The sequence below is a fragment of the Leptonychotes weddellii genome, chromosome 1, assembly GCF_054177405.1.
Source record: "Leptonychotes weddellii isolate Sample4059 chromosome 1, ASM5417740v2, whole genome shotgun sequence".
NCBI classification, from domain to species: Eukaryota; Metazoa; Chordata; class Mammalia; order Carnivora; family Phocidae; genus Leptonychotes; species Leptonychotes weddellii.
Window position 1 is genome coordinate 143,587,689 of NC_138369.1, and position 22,950 is coordinate 143,610,638.

Genomic DNA, 22,950 nt, shown 5'->3' on the forward strand with positions numbered 1-22,950 from the left:
AAAAAAAAAAAAAATAATAATAATATTTAATACAAACTAGGTAGATTAACAGTATCAAACCATGCTCCTGGTATATTAGAATAGTAGGTACATCCACAGTCATCTACGGCAGTCACTTTATACATTAAGATAATTGATGTCCAGAGAGGTTATATAACTTGTTTTTAAGTTATACACCTAGAAAGTAGCAAAGCTAGAACTAGACACAAGACTAGTATTTTTCTTTTGCTATTTTGCTACTTTTACCACCTATATGCTCTGTTCTGCTATTAGGAGCTGAAGTTCTGCTATAACGATATATCCTGAAATATACATAGCATATATACTAATGTTCCATTTTTTTTTAAAAGGTTTATTTATCCATTTGAGAGAGAGAGAGGCAGGGGAGGAGGCAGAAGGAAAGAATCTCAAGCAGACTCCCCGCCAAGCGTGAAGCCCGACACAGGGCTCAATCCCACAACCAATGAGCCGAAACCAAGAGTCAGACACTTAACTGACTGGGCCACCCAGGCACCCCACTAATGTTCCATTTTTATCCCTCTCTTTTTCTTACTACATTTTCTACTTAAGTCAATTTCATTTATGTCCATGTATAAACAAACCCTCTCAGATGGGGATCAGGCCCTTCTTATTCACTACTTAACCTCCAAGTCTCTATCCCAATATTGGACATAAAGTAGGCACTCAAATATTTGTTGGATGAATGAATAAAAAAATAAGCCAACTTTCATGAATTCTAACAGCACCCAACCAAATAACCCCTGAATCTATACCTCCGGCCTTGCTTTTTGACACTACTACTACAAATTTCTAACCATCTACTCAACAACTTCCACAACTTAAGATATATTACCAACACCTCAATTTCCTCATGTCCAAAACTGATTCATCATCTGTCCTCTCTTTCTCATGCACACATTAAACCTGTCTCCATTTCTGAGCCCCATATTAGTTAATGGTACATATCTCCTCTTGGTCATTAGAAACCTTTGAGTCATCTCTTTTTCTCTTTTGCCCCTTTCCTCATATTTAAGCAGTCACAGAATTCTGTTGATTCTAGTTCTATAAATCCCTTCTGTTTTCTATTCCTACCATTGCAAGCCTTCATCAGCTTCTTCCTGAACTATTACTAGTGTTATATTTTGTTGTCTCTTCCTTCTCACCATCAATAAGTAGTCTTTCCAAAATACAGTGTAAAATTTCCTTTCTCTTTTTAAAAGGTCATTGGTTCTGCCCAAAATAAAGCTAAACTTAGAAGACAGTTGAAATCCTCCCAATCATTTATCTTAAGTACTTTTTCTTGCTGTTTCCTTCCATTTCTACGTACATCAAAATGCTTACCCTTTAATGTTCAGTTTGAGTGTCATCTCGTGGAAACCCACTCAACCCCAGTCAATCATTATTGTTCCTTTCTACTTGAGCCATGCATTTTGCCTAAAAATATAACTTTTTATATATCTTCCTACTACATTATAATTCTAAGTACCCAAAATTTTGTCTGCCTTTACTAAGTCCCAAGGAGGTACTTTACATTATAAACATTACAGTAAATGCTTATAAAATAAATTAACAGATCACATTAATCTACTCTGGTGAGAATGCCCACATGTAGCAAGCTGTAGCACATTTTTCACTTAACTCTTTAGCCAGAGTGTGGTCCTTAAGAGAAATTTTCTGTAATTACATTTCACCCACTAATCAAAGTTGCTAAATTATCTCCAAGCATAAGGGCATCTCAATCACACTAGCTTCCCAAAGTTATGTGGAAAGGACAAATATTGTGTCTTCAAGATGCAACAAATGTGGTTGATTTTTGTCCAACCTATCCCTTACCTTGTAAAAAATTCTTCTGATAGAGAATCCATGCTCCACAATGTTGTTTTGCGAAAGTCTTATTCCAATGCTTGCACTTTTATTACTGATGTTTAAAGCTGTAAGAAGAGTAATATTTTTAGTGGGAAGGTAGAAGGATTACTTTCTTTTTCCTCACTATAAAAATATACATGATCATTGAAGATAATTTTGAAATAGCTATAAAAGAAAATGAAAATTATATAGTTTCACCATCCAAAGATAAGTCACTGCCTACACTTTCATTTGTCCAAGCATATTTTACAAACTTATAATCATACTGAGTAAACAATGTTCTAAACTACAGTTTTCACCACTGAACACTGTATCAAAAGCATTTTGTATGTGATGTTATACTCCTACTATGTATTCTCACTGGCTACACAACAATTGGTTGACCATCATCTTATAGATGGACATTTAGATTGTTTCCTATTTTTCCATTATAATTAGTTTTGTGATAAACTCCAGTATCCATAAGGCTTTTCTATATTTATGATTATTCATTTACAAGAAATTCTCTGAAGTAGAATTTCTCAGTCAAAAGACACCAATATTTTAAGTCTCCGTGCATATTGCTAAATGGCTTCCCAAAAGCTTCATACTAATTTATTTTCCACAGAGTATGAGTTCCTGTTTAACACAATCTTCAATAACACTAATTGTTTTGTTTTCTTTTGGTCTAAAGGCAACATTTAGCCACTTTCCCCCAACAGATAGGATTCTGTATCTTCATAAAATAGGAAAGGTGGGATATATACTCTCTGGTTCAAATATCAATGAATGCTGTGTATGTTTCCTCAAAGAAAAAAAAAACCTGCAGCAACACAAATGAAAACAAAAAGAATACAGTGTCCATTAGTATATGTCTTTATTTATATAGCTCTCTACTTAACTATCCCAAGAACAACTCTTCTAAAATTAGTCACATTTACACCCTGATGTTTATAGCTACAACAATACACAATAGCCAAATTATGGAAGCAGCCCAAGTGCCCATCCATAGATGAATAGATAAAGAAGATGTGGCATATATATAATGGAATATTATTCAGCCATAAAAGAGAATGAAATATTGCCATTTGCAATGACATGGATGGAGCTAGAGATATAATGCTAAGAGAAATAGAGAAAAGCAAATACCGTATGATTTCACTCATATGTGGAATTTAAGAAACAAATGAGTGAAGGAAAAAAAAAGACAAACCAAAAAACAGACTCTCAGTTACAGAGAACAAATTGATGGTTACCAGAAGGGGGGTGGGGTTGGAGGATGGGTTAAATAAGTGATGGAGATTAAGAAGTACATTTGTGGTGATGAGCACCGGGCGATGTACGGAATTTTTGAATCACTGTATTGTACACCCGAAACTGATCTAACACTGTATGTTAACTAACTGGAATTAAAATAAAAACAACAAAAAAGAAACACATATCTTAATGAAAGATATACTTGAAAGAAGGTATATATACAATGTAGTTTTAATGAGTTAAGCATATGGCTTCTCCCATATGCTTCTACACATAACTTTGTATATCCTTGTTATCTTAATGAAAGATTTTTTTTGAAAGAAGGTTAAACAGTGTAGTTTCAATAAGCTGAACACAGGACTATTTCCATATGCTTCTACACATAAGTTTACAAACATCTTAATGAAAGAATATGTTACTTAAAAGAAGGTATAAACACAGTGTAATTTCAATGAGCTAAGGATACAACTCTTCTCATTTGCTTCTACACATGAAGTTTACAAATATTTAGATTTCAAAAAAATAAAGTAAAATTAGTCACATTTGTTCTGTATTTTTTCAGAGTTCAAGCCTACAGACTCCATTGTTCTCTGCTAGGCTGATTTCCCCTTCTAATCCCTTTGTATGAACGTCCAGGAAGTATTAGAGCAAACGTGTAAAACTACTGTTCAGTGCTTTGGGACAAAGAAAGAAATGGTGAGGAAAAAGAAAAGAAAGTGATAGCAATAGCACAAAGAAAACAGACGTAGGGTGCTTTGCTTCCAAGCCTAAGACTAGATAAAATTTCTCATTTCTTGCCTCTGAACCACTTATTTATCCTAGTAACTGGGTAGCCCGTTTCTCTAATAGCATATGTAATATACAGCCATAAGTTAGATCAGTAGAGCTTTTGGAGGCCCATTATTTTTTTTTTTTTAAAGATTTTATTTATTTATTTGAGAGAGAGAATGAGATAGAGCATGAAAGGGTCAGAGGGAGAAGCAGACTCCCCGCCGAGCAGGGAGCCCGATGCGGGACTCGATCCCGGGACTCCAGGATCATGACCTGAGCCGAAGGCAGTCGCTCAACCGACTGAGCCACCCAGGCACCCTTGGAGGCCCATTATTAAAATGCAATTCAGCATAGGTAATTCCCAAATCAAGAAAACATGTTCCACAAGATCACTTCCAAGTCATCTATTAAGAATTCAGATTGCATTTACTCAAAGAAACACTATTTTACCTGATATTGACTCTCCCTAAATGCCAGAAAAAGCCAACTGAACACACAGAATTATCGGCAGGACCTGAACCCTCATAAGCCCCGAGGTCTGAGTATCCTGTCATTAGAGAGCTTAACAGGGAAGGGGGCAAGTACCTGGCTAAAAGAAGTCCAAAACTAGTATTCCTAATTATGATACTGCCTGTACCTATATTCTATATTTGACTCACACCAGCTCTAAATTACACAGATAAGTCTTGAGAGACAAGGGTAATTCTCCAACAATTCAATGGATACTTCTTAAAACATAAACATTTACACACACACACACACAAACACACACAGACTCCTATCTAAATTTCTTCATTTACTAACAAGTGTTGGCGAGGATGTGGAGAAAAAGGAACCCTCATACACTGTTGGTGGGAACAGAAATTGGTACAGCCACTGTGGGAAAAAAAAGTATAGAGGTTCCTCAAAAAATTAAAAACAGAAACACCATATGATCCAATAATTCTATTAAGCACCCAAAGAATATAAAAACAGTAATTTGAAAAGATATAAGCATCCCTATTTATTACAGCATTATTTACAATAACCAAGATATGGAAACAACCCAAGTGTCTGTCAACAGATGAATATATAAAGAACATGTGGTATATAGGGCACCCGGGTGGCTCAGTCAGTTAAGCATCTGCCTTCTGCTCAGGTCATGATCCCAGAGTCCCGGATCGAGTCCCACCTTAGGCTCCCTGCTCAGTGGGGAGTCTGCTTACCCCTCTGCCCCTCCCCCTGCTCGTGCTCTCTCTCTCTCAAATAAATAAAATCTTAAAAAGATGTAGTATATATACGTACACATAATACAATGAAATATTACTCAGTAAAAAAAAAAAGATGAGATCCTGCCATTTGTAACCACATATGTGGATCTAGAGGGTATTATGCTAAAGGAAGTAAGTCAGACTGAGAAAGACAAATACCTAAAAACAAAACAAATGAAGAAACAAACATAAAGCAGAATCTGACCTATAAATACAGAGAACTGATGGTTGCCAGAGCGAAAGGGGTTGGGGCATGGGCAAAATGGATGAAGAGGAGTAGAAGATACATGCTTCCAGTTACAGAATGAGTAAGTCACAGGACTAAAAGGCACAATATAGGAATATAGTCAACCATACTATAATAATGTATGGTGACAGATGGTAGCTACACTTGTGATGAGCATAGCATAACCTATAGAGATGATGAATCACTATGTTGTACACCTGAAACTAATGTAACATTGTACATCAACTACAATTAAAAAAAATTTTAAAAATATATTTCCTCATTTAAAAGAGAGCTTTTTAACACCTTTTAGTTTCTTGCCCATCCCTAACAAAATATGTCTTGCTGTCAGTATAACTCGCAGACTCCGGTTCTCCGAGGTAAATTATTTTACAGTTTTACTCTTATTTTTAAAAACTCAATAAGCAGAATCATATACTTATTTAAATTTGCCTTCTCTGTTCAATACCAGTGAAAGATACAACCTAATTATTAATCCTGATAACGAAGCAGAGTGACATTATTCTTTCCCACTAAATCAGATCTACTTCATCTCTTCAATAAAGCTGTATGGAAAAGGACATGGCTTTGAGAATTCTAGGATTGTGATCAAACTTTTGTTTTCTATAACCTCTCAGCTTCTTTTAATAAAAAGTTAGGCATTATCTCACAGACAGAACATACAAACACATGCCTTTTCTAGAAAAAGCAATCCCCTCATTTCCAGAATTTAAAACCCAGACACAAATTAACACCCCCCCGCCAAGCTCTCCTTCAGCCAGTTGTTTGCACAGATCACAGCGAGGCTGAAAAGGGAGGAAAATTCTCTGGCAACAAAGTAGAGAAGATGGAAGGCCTCTGCTAAGCTATTCAGGGGTCAGCTTGAAAAAGAAAAGGGCGTAATATTAATTAATCAATCAGAAGGATCCTGCGGCACCTGGGTGGCTCAGTCGGTTAAGCGTCTGCCCTGGGCTCCGGTCGTGGTCCCAGAATCCTGGGATGGAGCCCTGCGTTGGGCTCCCTGCTCTGCGGGGAGCCCGCTTCTCCCTCTCCCTCTGCCTGCTGCTCCCCCTGCTTGTGTTCTCTGTCAAATAAATGAATAAAATCTTAAAAAAAAAAGATATTTGGATCCTGAATTAAAAGTTAAGAAAAGCTAATGGCTTTTCTCAGTCTGCTTAGAAATACAACCTGAGCTGAATCTCTGCGGTGAAAGGCTTGCCAGGGGAGTATCATCAACCCCATCATCCCCCAGGAGCAAAGCCGACCATGTGTGGCACACCCCACTGCAAGCAGCAGCGGCGGACGCAGCGCTTTACAGCCTCTGTGGGGAAGGACGGCGTCAGTGCCTAGCAACGGAAAGGAAGTACCAGCCTGAAACGTTAACACTGTGCTTCTAAAATAATCCAGAGGTTCCTACCATTCTAGAAGAGGCTGAAGGAAATCTTTAAAATCAGGGTTAACATGGGAGAAAGGATGCATCTGGTTTCCCCTAGTGTATTCATTTCAGTCGACTTTCCCTGTCAGCAGGAAACTAAAAACTTACTCTGCCTTCCTGGAACTAAGGGACTGCTCTACCACAGGAACCTATTCAGGTGCTGGCTGGTTGATCAGAGGGCAAGTTAAAGTTCAGTGTCAATTTACAGCACACCTTTGTCCACCAAGCAAAATGGCTATTTTACTGGTTGAAAAATAAGGTACTGCCATCTGTATCTTCACAACAGTTAAGATGCCTTTCTTACTGCTCCCTCTGAGCTCCTAGCTCCCACTTTCCCTCTTATCTACTGAAATTATAGCAAACGTTTTTTTTATCGCAAAGGAATTTCCCATTTTTAAAGTTGTGCTTATTCACATCAGAGCGGACACAGCTTTTGTTTATAATTAATCATTCATTCAAATGTTTACCTTGTAGCACTCTTGTCACCTCCCCAATCAGTATACCAATACATTGTTTTTTAAATCCACTCAAGCGCTCATCTTAAGTCACCTGACCAAGTTAGAGGCTCTAATTGGCCAATAAGTTCATATTTCAATGTGTAGGTAGATGTCCCAGGAATTTGCTACCTTTGTCAGTTCTGGCCCTTACAGATTACACAATGCCAGGTGGAAAAAGGGAGTATCAAGTGTGCAAAAACGGTAAAAATAAAACTCACTTTTCTCAATGCTGTTAGCTTGAAAACAAAATAATATACTTTGTATTTTTCAGGACAGAAATTCAGTTATGAGAACTTCTCTTATGCCCATTAAATCAGGGTTCCTCAATCTTGGTACTATTTACATTTTAGGCTGGATGACTTTTTGTTATGGGAAGATGTACTATGCATTTTTAGGATGTTTGGGAGCACCTCTGCTTTCTACCTAATAGATGCCAGTAGCAACCCTATCCCACCTGTCAGCTCCAAAGCAAAAAGCAAAAATGTCTCCAAACACTGCAAAATGTCCCCTGGGGGACAAAACGCCCCAGTTGAGAACCACCTGATTAAAAGTGAAAAGGTTAATTAAACTCCTAACAGATTGTTCTGAGGAAGAACAGTAAGACTATCCTGGATTTATGTAGCATGTACAAATACAAGCAAATCATTTGTCTACAAGAAAGAAATGACATAAAATATCTTATTTGGATTTCATCAATGTCAAAAGTTGAGAGACTGCATAGCATTGGTAGTTAAGAGCACAGAAACACTGAAATCAGTCTGCAAGGGTATACAGAACTGCTTTGACACACATTAGCTGCGCAACCTTGTTTGAAACTATTTAACATCTGTGCTTCAGTTTCCCCATCGGAAAAACAGGGATAAAGATGGTCCCGGCTTCACAGGTTATCAAGATTAAATGTTTAAAACATGAAACAGAACAGCACCTAGCACATAGTAAGCACTATATAAGTGTTACTATCATTACGCCCATCATTATTATCATCAAATTTTGTTTAAATTTGTAGCAAAATCAGTTCACTTGTCTTCCAATTCTCTACCTCGATGGAGAATTGCTATTATGGAAAGGAATGATAATAATTAGCTTAAGAACTGGGACAAAAAACCATTTTTCAAATATATTCCACATGGCACAAATGGCAGCTAGTACGCACGTTCGGCACCTTGCGTTTTTCACATCAGCACATATATATCTCTATTTCTTAAAGTGTATGATATACCATTGTATAAATACATCATTTTACCAGACTATTGATAAACACTTCCTCTTTAGTTTCCCCTTTTTTTCTTTTGCTATTACTAACAATGCTGCAATAAACAACCTTGAACATGCAACTTGGTAAAATTTTGATAGCTATTTTCAAAAGCTAGATTTACCATACCAGCACTGAATTAAGTATACTTAATAGAAGTTCGTGGGTCTATTAACAAAGTAGACTCTGATAATACTTAACAATTCTGCTAGATTTTATCAAAAGAATTCCAAAAATTCCTTGAAGTTGAGATGTGAGATGTTTTGATCTGTATGAGTAGTAACTACTTCAAGGCTTAAAAAAATATGAAAAGGGCAGTTTGTAGGAATAAGCTAAGACATTTGGGATGGGAGTTCCTTAAAAATCAAAATTTTATCTATTATTGATCTGATTATATGTCTGCTAGGTAAGCAGCAACAGCCATTCCTGGTGACTTTTAAAGTAGTAAAGTAGGTGCTCTGTGGCTCTAACACTCCAAAAGTCTTTATTTCCCAAGTGTGAGCTCCAGGTAGACAAGAATGGCTAGGACCATGAGGTTAGACTCAAGATAGGTTATACCATTATTATGTTACTAGCTGTGTTAAGAGTGAACAAAGTATACTGATTATTTGGTTTTCTAATTTTCCACTAATTTCTTCCATTTTTGTATTTGTTCAACTTCTTGGCAAGGCCCCAAAATGAACATACCTAGACAAGGGTAGCCAAAATATTATTTTACCCCAAAGAAAAAAGTTTGCTTAGGCAAACTTCAGGACTGATGGATGATGGTTGGAAAATCTTTGTAAAAGTTATCAGAAACTGAAGATCTTTCCTGCCCCAAGAGATCAGAGCATTCACGGTCTATCTCAGCTCTTGCCATTTTGCAAAAATCATTAACACTGTCTGGCAGCTTATATCAGAAAGCAAGAACCCTGCAATGTATACCCAATATCCCTCCTTATAAATCTGCCAAAATCGGAAACACCCTTGTCAAAATTAGCTTCTTATCAGAAGTAGGTTTTTAATTGTCTTCAGATCTACCCAGTCAGTTACTTCTGGACTTACACAACAAACCTATAGAATATATATTAATTTGTTTTTAATATCTGGAATGTACCTACAATGAATACACATAGGTTAGGATTTACCTGGAAAAAAAAAATCCAGATATTAAAATACCCATCAGTTTCAGTTTATTTACAGGTAGCAATGCCAAAATCATGCTGTTCAGAAATGTAGCTAGAAATCCTTGGAAGGAGCACATTTACCACTAAGCAAATTTTCCAAAGTGAAATATTTTCAGTAATGTTGCTATTACTGTCGTTAGCCAATAATGAAAAAAAGAAACAAGACAGAATGTTGAGACATGACACAGGTAGAGATGATAATCAAGCAGGGAAGAGGAGGACACAATACGCACTTGACTCACACCACCAATGACAAAGCCTACGATACTCAAATCCAAACTGATCCACCAATGTAAGAACACTGATGGCCCCTCATTATCTCATAAAAAAGTATGTTTGTAAGAAAGATTTAGTTGAGAAGGTAGGTCAAGCTTTTGGTTATGAAGAGTTTTCGGTCATAAAATTAATTGGGTGTATTAACTTTGATTTCATCAAAAATAAGATTAATTTTCATCAGCTCCTATGTGTATAGTGACTACACATCTGATCTTCACACAACTCACATTACCGTAATCCATTTTAAAAAGAAACTGAGGGTTAGAGAGTTCGTATTGCTAATAAATTAATAAAAGCAGAAACTAAGGCCCAAGTTTCACCAACTGCAAATTCCATGTTCTTTCCACTATGTCCCATTAAGTGCAATATTTAACTTTATATAAGTGTGGTGTTCAATTATGAGCTGAACTAAATAATGTGCATAAAGACAAACACTCAGAAACAAAACTATTTACATGGTCTTACTGGTTAGTAAATGATACTGCAAAGATAATTAATCAAGACATCTTAATATTTCATAATACACTATATCGTCAGTTTTTGCTAAGAGAATCCATTTGTTCAACAAAACAATTCAGAAAAATGCCAGGTACTACACGTGGCACTGAAATGAACAATAATTAATACATGTCTAAATGCTCTGTTAAGCTTAATGATTTTGGAAAAGTCTCCAAATTTTTTTGATCACATGTATCTAAAGCAATAAATCTGAGAATACACTGAAAATACATGAATAGCAGTTCATTTATGGATTATATGCACGTATTACTATAATAAAAAAAGAATTAGATTTAAAAAAGTAAAAAATTTCAATATTTGTTCCCACACTCTGACAGTTTCACATACCCCAAGGTATGCATATTCCACTTTGGACACCACTTTCTTAAAAAATGGCTTCATATTTTAATTCAAAAACAGATATCTACCCCTTCCATGAACTTAATAATATTTTCTGAAAGACCAGAAATTTAAAAATGACATATGCAAAGGACTTTGCTTTGTTCAAAGTAGGTCTTCAATAAATACTAGTTATAATTAAAAATGATTACTGTACCTTAATTTAAAATAAAACTATGTCATTTATCTTTATTTACAAAATTGGATTCAGAAACAATGGATAATACTTTTTTTTTTTCAAAGGCAAACTTCTGATACTAGGATAGGAAATTAGATGTGAAAATGGGGTAAAAAAAACACTTATCCAAATTATCCAAACCATGTACTTAAGACTAAAGTTGAATTCTGTAAAATGTATAAAAAAAATCAGGGATTGTTCGAAAAGTGAAAAAGTTAATTTTATGGTTTGGCAAATCATTTACAGATTTAGATGAATTTTAATACTTGTTTGGGAAAAGAAACAGGAAGAATAATTGAAAAGAGAATAATTTTAGCTTACTTAATAGGTTCTTTGCCTTTGTGTTGAAGGTAACATTTCTGAAAAATGAGAGTGGAAATTCTATAGACTTTGTTTTCTGGCTCTGTGTAAAGGGAAAAACTGATTTAATATTAATATTTGAATCATCTTAACCATAGTAAAGACAAGGTATTTAAATGACCCTATGCCTAGACCTCTGCCAATTTTCTACCACTAGATTTCTTTGCCTTGAATCTTGAGAATCTGGGCCAATGGAACTTTTGTTCTACCTGTTTATTCCTACAGTCTCCTACTCTACATTTGACCTCATGTCCCCACTGAATAGAAGCCCCCCAAAGTCAGGGATTTTTTTTTTAATCCTTCTGTTATATCCCCAGTGCCTACAACAACACCTGGCACACTTCAAGCACTCACTACTGATTTAGAGAATGAGAATCCTTCTGCACACTGCAAGTCCTCTGAAGGAGTCTGCCAACCTAGAGTTCTCCTTCAGAGGTCAAAAGCAGCCCACATACTACCATAATACCGATCCCTACAGATAACCATGGAATAAAGACAGGGCCTCTGTCCTCTGGCAACTACTTCTCCGTGTTCTTTGTTTGTTCCTCTAAATATTTAAGTACCCTACGTTTCAGTCTTTTCTATCCATACTCACCCTTTATCATTTAGGCTCAAGGCTTTAAATTTTTATCTTCAGTCTTAACCTCTCCGTTAACTACAAATATTATTATTCGACAGCCCACTCAGCATCTCCTGGATGTCTAGTAGACACTGCAACATAACTGAAACTGAGCTCTAGATATTGCCCTCTACCCACAAAATGGCTGAAGCAGAGCCACTCAGCCAAATCAGGTCTAGATCAGATTAACTGCAGTCAACCCAGAAATAAGTGCTTATGGTTTTAACCACTGTCTGAGGTGATTTGCTACACAGCAAATACTGAACAGTATGTCCTACTAATCAAAATTCCAACACTCCATCCTGACTCTGATACCTCCTATCCCTCTTTTCTTTTCCTCCACAGCACTTACTGCTACATTCATACATTTTACTTACAGGTCTTATTTGTTGTCTATATGTCGCATTAAAATAAAAGGTCTAGTTGGGTAGAAATTTTTTGTCTATTTGATTCACTGCCATAACCCCAGAACTCAGAAATGTACTTAACCACTCAAGCACTCATTAAATGTATGGTGGGTGAATGAACAATCAGCCCTGTGTTCACACTTTTGGTATAATTCTCATACTATAACATTTAGTATTCTAGAAACTCTGCACTTCTGTCAAAAATTTGTATCTTCATTCAGGCTGATTTATCTAACAGGACTTCAGCTCTGGTCATGAGACATTACAAATATCCATTTTACTCTACAGTACTGAAGATATATTAAGTTCTTCCGGAAGAAATAAAGGAGATAGGGAGCCCTAATACTGAGCTGTAAGATCCTAAGCAAGTTTTTTAAAACTCCCTTCAATGTGTTTCTGGAACTACAAATTAAGAAAAATATCTATGCAAATATAAAGGACAGCAATAAAAATTTATGGAGAAAAGGGATTTTAGGCCAAACTTGAAGATATTGATATTTTGCCCTAAAAAATATCATGTGTTCCTAAAAAGCTAATCTATTTTTCTCAACAGCACTTATTCTGGTTTGTCTAACAGAACCTAGCTCTTTGAATATGAAGGAATATTAGTATTTTAAAAAAACTATCTAGTTGGTTAAACTAATTTTTTTTTAAGTGAAATACAGATGCTCATCTTAGCTACTGTCTTCTTAAAATATGTGGGCATAAATAAATGTTCTTTATGAAAATATATATAGTATGTAAATATGCTAACCTGTAACTTTTAAAAACTATAAGAATAAAGGAAAAATTTGTATATGGATGGAATAAACATAAAAGTAAAATTAATGATTCTAAAAAAAAGAAAAAAATAAAACAAAGTTGGTTCTTAAAAAGTTGAATAAAATAGACAAACCCCTATGAATGGAATAAACCATGAAAGTAAAATTAGTGATTCTGAAAAAAGAAAAACAAGAATAAAATCAGAGTTAGTTCTTGAAAAGCTGAATACAACAGACAAACCCCTAGAAAGCCCAAATAAGAAAAAAGACAGGTAACATTAGAATGAAAAAGTTAATTTAAAACTACAATGAAGAGATTAAGAGAATTACTAGAATACTGATGGAACTTTATATCAAAAAATCTGTAAATCTAAAGAAATAGTTGCGTTAAAAAAAATTTCTATTTCCAAACTTAACTCAAGAAAAGGTAGAAAAAAGTAATCAGATCTATAACCATTTTACAAATTCAAATATTTTCTAAAGATCTACCATTAAATAAGGTATCAAGCTTGATTTTATAGGCCAGTTGTATTCAATCTACATGGATCAGATTCCAATGTGATTCTCATTCTATAGTATAGAAAGTAGAAAAACTTCTGACTCATTTTTCAAAAGTAACATATAACCCAAATTCCAAAAGAGAGAACTAAAAAAAATTAATGAAAAAATTTCAAATATAAAATCCTAAATAAAATATTTGTAGCACAGCAAATACAAGGTTTATTACTATTACCTGTATGACCTTGGGCAAATTATTTCACCTCTCCTTAGTTTTTTCACCTGTAAAATGGAGATCGTAATAGTACCTAATGCATGAACTTGTTATGAAGATTAATTAGTAAGAATAAAATTCTTAGAATAGTGCTTGACATATAACAAATGCTCAGTGTTAGCTACTATTATCCCAAGAACAAAAAAGCAAAATACATTGCATTATCATGTTAAAGTGGAAAATGAGATCTATAAACAAATATTTGATCATTTTTTTAAGTAGACATTTTGGAAAATCTTTAAATAAAACAGGTATAAAGGGCAATCTCCTAAACATTTGAAAGACTGTTTATTACAAGCCAATAGCACAAATTATACTAAGTGTTAAAATACTGGTCATTCCCATTCAATTAAGTAATAAGACAAAGATGTTCAGTATCACCATAATTATTCCATTTTTTTGGCATGCATTAATGAAATAAAGACAACAAATACTGGAAGAGATGAAATTATTTGCAGATGATATGCAGCTAGAAAGTCTAAGAGAGTAAACAAAACTCTATTAAAAGTAATAAGAGATTTTAGTCAGGGTCTGGATAAAAGATGTATCAAAAATCAGCTTTTATTATAGTGGCAATAACAAATTAAAATTTTAAAGGAGAAAAAGAGAACCCACTCACATTAACAAAAATTATATAATGCCCTGGAAGAAACTTAATACAAGACTATATGATAAATTATATGAAATTTCACTGAACATACCACAACATGAGTACTATTAACTACCTCAGCAATATCTGTATCTTCTCAATCACCCAAACTAGAAACTTGAAATCCCTCTTCATACCCGAAATAGTCACTATGTCCTGCCTATTTCACTTCATATATATTCCTCAAATTTGTCACCTCTTCGTTACCTCCACTTCAATTACCCTGGTAATCCTCTGGAAAGAGAGCAGCAAATTAAACATTCTCCTTACTTCTAACCTTACCCATCTCAAAATCCTAGCCCACCCAGCTGCCAAAGTAATCAACATAAAGCACAAACCTAAATAGATCAGGCCCCATTTTAAAACTAGAAATCACCACTGAATTCAGGATCAAGAATAATAAGGTCTTTAGTCATCTGGACCAAGCTTCATCTCGTCCTCCTCCTTCCCCCCCTTTCTGGTGCCTAAAATAAGGCTCTGTGTGCCTCATTATTAGGATATGCGAGTATTTCTGCTTAAATACATGAGGGCTTCTCACAGCTACCACCATGGTACATACTAAACCTCCAACATCAATTTTTTAAGGTTTTTGAGAAAGACATTATTTTATATTAAAGTGAATATTTTACAGAAGAGAATGCAAATTTTATATAACTGCTTAAGTTAAAACGCAAGATTTTAAAGAAAGATGGCATTTACAACTAGCAGCTTGGACCTTTTCCCTTGGCTCAGAATGAGTATGAAGATAACGCATTTGTTATTATTAGTGAAAAGTCTAACACTAACCTAACTGTTATCATTGCATTTGCCAATGAACCAAGATGTAACTAACACCTGCTGAGAACTAATTATGCCAGGCAACTGCTCTAAATTTTTTAAGTTGATTAACTCATTTTATAATGGTTTACACCACCTGACGTGACCTCATTTTTACTGCTACTCTCACTCTTGCTCTCTGCTCCAGTCATAGTGGCATCCTTGCTGTTCCTGACAAACTTCATGGTCCCACTTTAGGACCTTTTCTCCTGGAGAGCATGGCTCTCTCCTTCAACAGCTTGAAGCACTTCCTCAAATACTGCTTTCTCTTTCCTGACCTCCCAATTCTTTTCTTCCCAATCACCATTACTCTCAAAATGTAATTCAGCTAATTTTTCTTTCTCCATCTCACTCTTTCTCCTGTCACTTCTTACTGTTTTTTCCCCCTACCAGAATGTAATTTCCGTAACAGGATTTTTTATTCACTAAATCTCTAGTGCCTATGACAAGTACCTAGTACACTGTAGGCTCTCAATGATCTAGTGAATTATTTATTGACCTTATCTCATTAAACAGGTACTACTGTTAGCTGGATTTTACCTAATGAAGAAACTGAAGCACTGAGAATCTGCCACACTGGTCACATAGTAAAAGATGGAACTAGAGTTTGTAAGTACACAGTCTGGCTTCACTCTTTAAATAACTGCATGGTGCCTCTAACTTACATGAATTCCATATGTACTACCTATTTAGTACATTTCCCTAATTAGACAGTTGCTTCCCCGCAGGGGATACTTCATCATCTGTTCTCTTATGACTTCTAACCCGTTTTACAATCAATAATTGTTTACAGAATGAATGCATAGATACATTACCCAATTATTTTTACATGTATGTCTCAACTGGCTAGATTGTAAGCTTTCAGATTTAATTAAAAAATATAAAAAGAAATCCTGCCTTTAAAAATGCAATGATGTAAAAATATTTTCTTTGAATTGACCAAACATGATTAATGACGAATGGTTTAATTAAGAGGACATGTACCCTACTCTTACAATTTTCCCCAAACTGGTTTTTAAAGCTTAATTCAATCATTAACATACGTTAAGCAAAAAAAGCTCCAGAACCAGCTACTCAGTTCATTATATACACATGCACAATAATTCTCTCTTATCAAAAACCGCAAACGACAGTGCCATGTTCAGAGACACCGAGATTTAGAAAACATTCGATCACGCCAGATAAAAACAGACACCTTCACTTACAAAAACTGATGCTAATGAGAACACCCTCCGCAGCAATACCTGGCCCAGAAGTCACCAGGAGCTAGCTTTCTGGAATAAGTTTGACGACTACCTTAAGGGCATGACTACCTTGCCACAGAATCCCAATGGTCTTGGCTTACTCTGAAAAACAAACACTCCTGGATAGAAAGGGTGGACATATGAGAGATTTTAAAAAGAGGCCCCTCCCAGGCCGCCTCAAAATCTAGAGCCCAAGATTCTCCTCAGAGCTCCTCACCGTGTCTAGACTAGGGGAAAGCGACCATTTCTCAAGTAGCGGTTCACGCACAAAAGAAAAGCCGGCCATCCACGGTGAAGGCCGAAGAAGCAAACATAAAGTCAGACCTCTGACGAACAGGGACCCTCTTCCGCCTAACCGCCCCTTCGCAAGTTGAGGCGCAATCACATTTCTCGCGAGATTTATCGTCTCCACGCGATCTCGAAGCTGAAACCTCGCGGCTTTTCAGCTAAGCGAGGACTCGGTGGGTAGTGGGAAGGGGGTTCTGGAAGTACAGACCTCCTCGACCCCCCTCCCCACTCCTCCCCTTTCTTCATTGAGAGCAGTTCCCCAGAGTGCCTAGAGACTTCCGGAGCCCTACCGGAACCGGAAGCATCGGGAGTGAGGGGGTGGAGCTGAAAAATCAAAAAAAGCGCGGCGAAAGCTGGAGGCCGGAGCTGGCAGGTGGTGGCCCCCAGGAGGGGTTGTGGCGGGTGCCAATGGACTCTACCGCCTGCTTGAAGTCCTTGCTCCTGACCATCAGTCAGTATAAAGCCGTTAAGTCGGAGGCGAATGCCACCCAGCTTTTGCGGCACTTGGAGGTGAGTGGCTCCAGGGTGAGGGACTAGACGGGCTTCCCTGTAGAAATCCTTAGTTCACGGTGCGGCCAGGGTGTAGCTGCCCCAGCCTAGGAAAGGAAGGACTGCTCCTCGCTCCCTCAGGTGTCTTTTTGTATTAGTAAGGAAGGCGAGTGTCAGCCTTGAATTCCCACCCATCTTCTTACTCTGCCCCAAGTCCCTCCGCGTTCAGCTGACTGCAGCTAGAGGGAAGAGTGACTACTCAAAGTCCTAAGAAGACGGGAAGGTGTGACATAGGTTGGGGAATTTAAGCTGTGTTGGGGATTAGTAGAGGAGAAAGTTCGGAGCTCTGTTTTCCTTCGTTTCTTTGGTTTTTCCATCGCAACAGAACTCTTACAGAATAGAATACACAGAAATTCTCGGGGGTGGAGGTGATGGGGAGTGACGATTGTTTTATTCCTTGTCCCTTAGGCAGTTTACAATCTGAACCAGTTGCTTACGGCTTTTCTTATATATTTTGTTATATTAACTCTATGATATAAAAGCTAAATTACCAAAAATTAGCAAAATACATACTACGGAGAGAAGACGATTGTGAATGGTAGGGCAACATCAATCTTTGGTGATACTGGAGTGCATTAAATATGCCTTTGTTTTCTCCAGCTTCACTGATGCTTCTCCTTATGACTTCAGTGTCCACCCTTCCTGAGTACATTTTCTTTTTTCATTCATTATTTCAACAAATCCGTACAAACCTAATAATTGAGGTGTTAGCTGTTAAATGCTAAGGCTTTGCTTCTCAGTTAGAACAATGTGCTAGTGGGCTCCAGAAGCCGCAGAATGAGCAGTTTTATTTAAGAAGTAGGAATACAGCATTTTGAATACTAATCTGAAACATTACTTCTCTTTGAGAAAAAACAGATATGCCTTGAATCTGAGAGCCCTGTTATAGTGAATTGAAGGAGACTCAAAGAAATTTAAGGCTTAGAGACTGACCCCTTGATACTACATTCCCGAACTTTTAAGGGGTTTACTGAAAACTTCTGCCATTTAGAGAGATAAAGTACACGCAGTACATAATGTGCATTAATCTTAAGTGAAGAGTTTGAGTTCTTAACATACGTGTACAATCAATTAGCTACCTCCTGTTCCAGATACAGAACATTTCGAGTCCCCTATAAGGGTTTTTTCAATTGTCCCTTCTCATAACGTTCAGATAAGTGGATTCATAAGATACGTACTTTTGTGTCTGGCTTCTTCCGTTCTATAAATTTGTGAAATTCATTCATGTTGCACATGTGCTAGTACTTCATTCTTTTTTATTGCTGTGTAGAATTCCACTGTATAAATGTACCACAGCTTATGTACATTCTGTTGATGGGCAATTGGGTTTCTAGGTCTGGGTAGAATTTTGAATAAATCTGTTATAAACATTTCCAAACCTTTTTTGGATATATGCTCTCATTTATATACTTAGGAGTGGGATTGTTAGGTCTTATGGTAGGTTGATGTTCAGTTTCAGCTGAACTGCCGAGCAGTTTTCCACAGGTTACACCATTTTTACCCTCCTATCAGCAACACATGAAATTTGCTGTCACTCATTCTCATAGATACTTGGTGTTTCCACATTTTTAAATTTTAACCATTTTGGTGGGTGATGTTAATGGTGAATATCTTTGTGCAAAATAGGTGTTACATCTGAGGATACAAAGAAATGGTTACCATGTGAAATGAGATGATTCATTTTGCTATTCTGCTGCACTTCTGCAGTATTTTTTCTTTATAGCCCCATGCAGGACCTGAGCTTTGAATTTGTTTATGATTGGCAGAGCTGAGCTGGTCTCATTCTTAATGGTTTTTTGTAGCACTAATGTTACATAATGGTTATGAGCACGGATTCAGGAACAATGAATTTCAATTATGCTGCTGTCTTGGTGTGTGCCTCAGTTTACTCATCTGCAAAACAGCGCCTAGCTTACAGTTATTATGAAGATGAAAAGAATTAACATATATAGAACAATGCTTAGGCCAAAGTAAGTACTAAAATATTAGTTATTACTGAAATAAATTCTATTTGCATGAAAACATCCAAGTAAAGAAGAAAGTTTGTAAAGCGATTTTTACATTTTACCTTGTAATAAATAACTATTACATGGTAGAGTATTTACGTTGTTGAAATACAGGTCTCATCCTGAGGGAAATTGTATTTAAAGCAGAAAATGTCTTAATCTCGAAGGTGTAGCTTCATGAGTAGGCAAAAGATCAATCGGAACATTCCTTACCCCCAAATACTACTACTATCGGTATGTAATTTCACCATTGGACCTGTTTTTTCTGTCTTTTTAGACTTTAATGTTAAAACATGCTCCTTGGGAACAGATATCCTGAAGCTCTTTTTTTTTTTTTTTTTTTAAGATTTATTTTAGAGAAAGAGAGGGAGAGTGAACACAAGCGGGAGCGGTTCAAGCAGACTCCACGCTGAGCGCAGAGCCCAAAACGGGGATGAATCCCACGATCCCGAGATCATGACCTGAGTTGAAACCAAGAGTCAGACGCTTAACTGACTGTGCCACCCAAGCACCCCAGATATCAGCAAAGCTTTAAAAGAAAAACTGACATCTGGGCGAGGAAATAAAAGAGAGATACAGAAAGAAAAGATTATAGGGATGCTAAAACAGCCTCTTCAGACCTTATCTTTTTAAAATAGAAGTGTTTGCAACAGATTTTACCCAATTTTAAAGTAACTAATTGTTTTTCCATCCTTATAGAAAAGATACTTTTCTTTATAGAAAAGTTAGGCTTTTAATAACATTCAAAAAGCCTTTTGAAAATACCTGGCTGTCGAGATGCCTGGATGGCTCTGTCAGTTAAGCATCCGACTCTTGATTTCTGCTCAGGTCATGATCTCAGGGTCCTGGGATCAAGCGCCCCTTTGGGCTCCCCACTCAGCGGGAAGTCTGCTTGTCTCCCTCTTCCTCTGCCCCTCCCCCTCCTCGCTCTTTCTTTCTCTCTAAAGTAAATAATAAAAAATCTTTAAAAAAAAAAAGAAAATACCTGGCTGTCTAACTACTGTTTTTGGCTTTCAATCTCAGCTTTACCTTTTCACATGGAAAGGGAAGCGTGGGTTATAGAGTTTTAAGAAAGGAGTAAAAGTGGAATAACCAAAAATAAAATTTGTCTATTCATGACCTGGCTACTTAAAAGCTTTTTTTTTTTTTTTAACTTCCATTTTTGTGATCTCTAACTTCTGGGCTCAGCTACTGTCTTTGGAGGGAGCAAAAGGAGTAACCACATACTTAATCCCATAGCTAAGCCTTTGGATCTAACTACTTTTCACTTTGTATTGCCTCCCCCAAAATAGGTGGAGTGCATGTACTGGAACTTATTTATTCAATAAATATATTGCAGTAGAGTGTTGATTTATACCCTATACCTTCATAGGATGTTCAGTGTAGTAAAGAGGATAAATATTGCTAGGTGGTCAAAGTTTGCCAGCTCATAAAAGTATAATGTGCTATAGGATAGTTTAATAGGCAAACTAACCTAGTTGGTGAAAGAGGGTTAGTGAAAGTTTTAGGAGGAGACAAATTAAAACTTGGATCTGAATGATTATATTAGCTAGTGAGAGAAGGGATAGGTAATCTTCCCAGCAGAAGGAATAGCATTTGACTTTTCTAAATTGGAAAAAAGCATGGCAGTGGCACTTTGGAAGAACTGAGTTCTTATTTGAAATGGAGAAGGGATGGAAATTGCCAATTCTTAACTAACACAATTTAATTACTATTTTGTAGGTAATTTCTGGGCAGAAACTCACACGATTGTTTACACCAAATCAGATACTACCAAGTGAATGCTTGAGTTGCCTTGTGGAGCTACTTGAAGATCCAAGCATAACTGCACCACTGGTCTTAAGTATCATCAGCTTGCTGTCTCAACTAGGTAATGTATTTCCTTTCTCTTTTTCATTTTTTAGAAGATGTAGCATTTAATATTTTTGTAGGGGCAGATTGAGTTATAGTATCTTTTGGAGAATGATTCACATTCAAAAGATTTCATCATTGCAGGACCTTTCAGAATTTTTTGCATTATGGATCCCTTATAAAAAGAATATTATATGCATCCTTTCTTAAAATTATGGAACAAAGAATCTGAAGCATAGCAAAGGTTCAGGGGTCTACAGAAAAGAAAGCATCTTGGGAAATGCTGGCTTACTTTTGAATTTAGAAAAATACATACACATAATGCCTGTATTAAATACATCACTCAGAAAAGTCATAGCTAGTGATAAAAAAATCATCCTTTTTTGATAGACTACACTGAACTCTTTTTTCTATCTTTAGTTTTTAAATTTTCATTTCATGGGTACTTTTTTTCTTGATGTGTGCTTGAGAGTGGAGGGGAGATAATTCTGTGTGTGATGATAAAATTAATGCATGCTTATTATAAAAAAAATTCCAGTGATCCAGGAATATTAACATAGACTATCATGTCCAGTGGAACTTTCTGTGATGATGGAAATGTTCTATATGTATTTTCCATTATAATAGTCATTAGCCACATAGGACTATTGAGCATTTGTAGTGTGAATAGTAGACTGAAGAACTAAATCTTTAATTTTAATTGATCTAAATTTAAATAGTCATTGCGGCTTAGTGTCTAAGCACAGATACAGAGTAAAATAGAATGTCTTTACTCATCACCACCAACTCTTCTTATCATTTACTTTGGTAGATAATATTTCTTAATGGTTTGATAGGTGTCTTTCTAGATCTTCTTCTATGCTATAACAAATTATTTTAGATCAAATAAATTAACAAATACTTTTTTTAAGATTTTATTTATTTGAGAGAAAGAGCGCATGGTGGAAGGGAGGTGCAGAGGGAGAGGGAGAAGCAGGCTCCCCTCGGAGCAGGGAATGCAACTCCCAGGCTTGATCCCAGGACCCCCAGACTATGACATAAGCCCAAGACAGACACTTAAGCAACTGAGTCACCCAGGTGCCCAATTAACAAATAATTTTGGTTGTTTTTTAAAAAATGGTGTTGCAGAACATCAGATTTTTTTTTTTTCACTTAACATATGTTAGCTATCTTTCCATATCGGTGTCTTTTTAATATCTGCCTTGTACCATATTGTAGAGTACTATAATTTATTCAGCTACTCTCCTAATGGTGGGTACTCATGTATGCTCTTTTTCAAGTTTTTGTTATCAGAATCAATACATTTTTATGTATTTTTGCTCCAATATTAGTGTATTTCTGTTGAATTAATTCTCAGATTTTCAGGTCATTTTTCAATTCGATAGTCATTACTAAATTACTTTCCAAAAAGGCTATGCTAATTCTTTTTTTTTTCATTTATTTATTTATTTTTTATTCTTATGTTAATCCCCATACATTACATCATTAGTTTTAGATGAAGTGTTCCATGATTCATTGTTTGTGCATAACACCCAGTGCTCCATGCAGAATGTGCCCTCCTCAATACCCACCACCAGG

The 22,950-nt window shown here is 36.2% G+C and overlaps 2 protein-coding genes across 18 annotated transcripts in view; one reads left to right on the plus strand and one right to left on the minus strand.

Annotated features, from left to right (window-relative positions):
* DZIP3 (DAZ interacting zinc finger protein 3) overlaps positions 1 to 17,199 on the minus strand; it is a 97,568-nt gene extending 80,369 nt beyond the window's left edge. For 4 of the 17 annotated variants that reach the window (XM_081797397.1, XM_081797365.1, XM_081797392.1 and 1 more), the window contains exons 1-2: positions 16,896 to 17,196; positions 1,834 to 1,931 (exon numbers count right to left, since the gene is read on the minus strand). In XM_081797397.1, coding sequence (XP_081653523.1) covers positions 1,834 to 1,865 — 32 coding nt within the window. In that variant the 5' untranslated portion in view covers positions 1,866 to 1,931; positions 16,896 to 17,196. Of the gene's footprint in view, positions 1 to 1,833; positions 1,932 to 6,286; positions 6,434 to 6,537; positions 7,080 to 13,930; positions 13,978 to 16,639; positions 16,781 to 16,895 lie in introns of those variants that run through there. The other 13 variants (XM_081797408.1, XM_081797404.1, XM_081797399.1 and 10 more) reach the window with 9 other exon arrangements.
* CIP2A (cellular inhibitor of PP2A) overlaps positions 17,150 to 22,950 on the plus strand; it is a 36,171-nt gene continuing 30,370 nt past the window's right edge. Inside the window, exons 1-2 of the mRNA XM_006729725.3 lie at positions 17,150 to 17,476; positions 21,244 to 21,391. Coding sequence (XP_006729788.2) covers positions 17,375 to 17,476; positions 21,244 to 21,391 — 250 coding nt within the window. The 5' untranslated portion in view covers positions 17,150 to 17,374. The remainder of the gene's footprint in view (positions 17,477 to 21,243; positions 21,392 to 22,950) is intronic.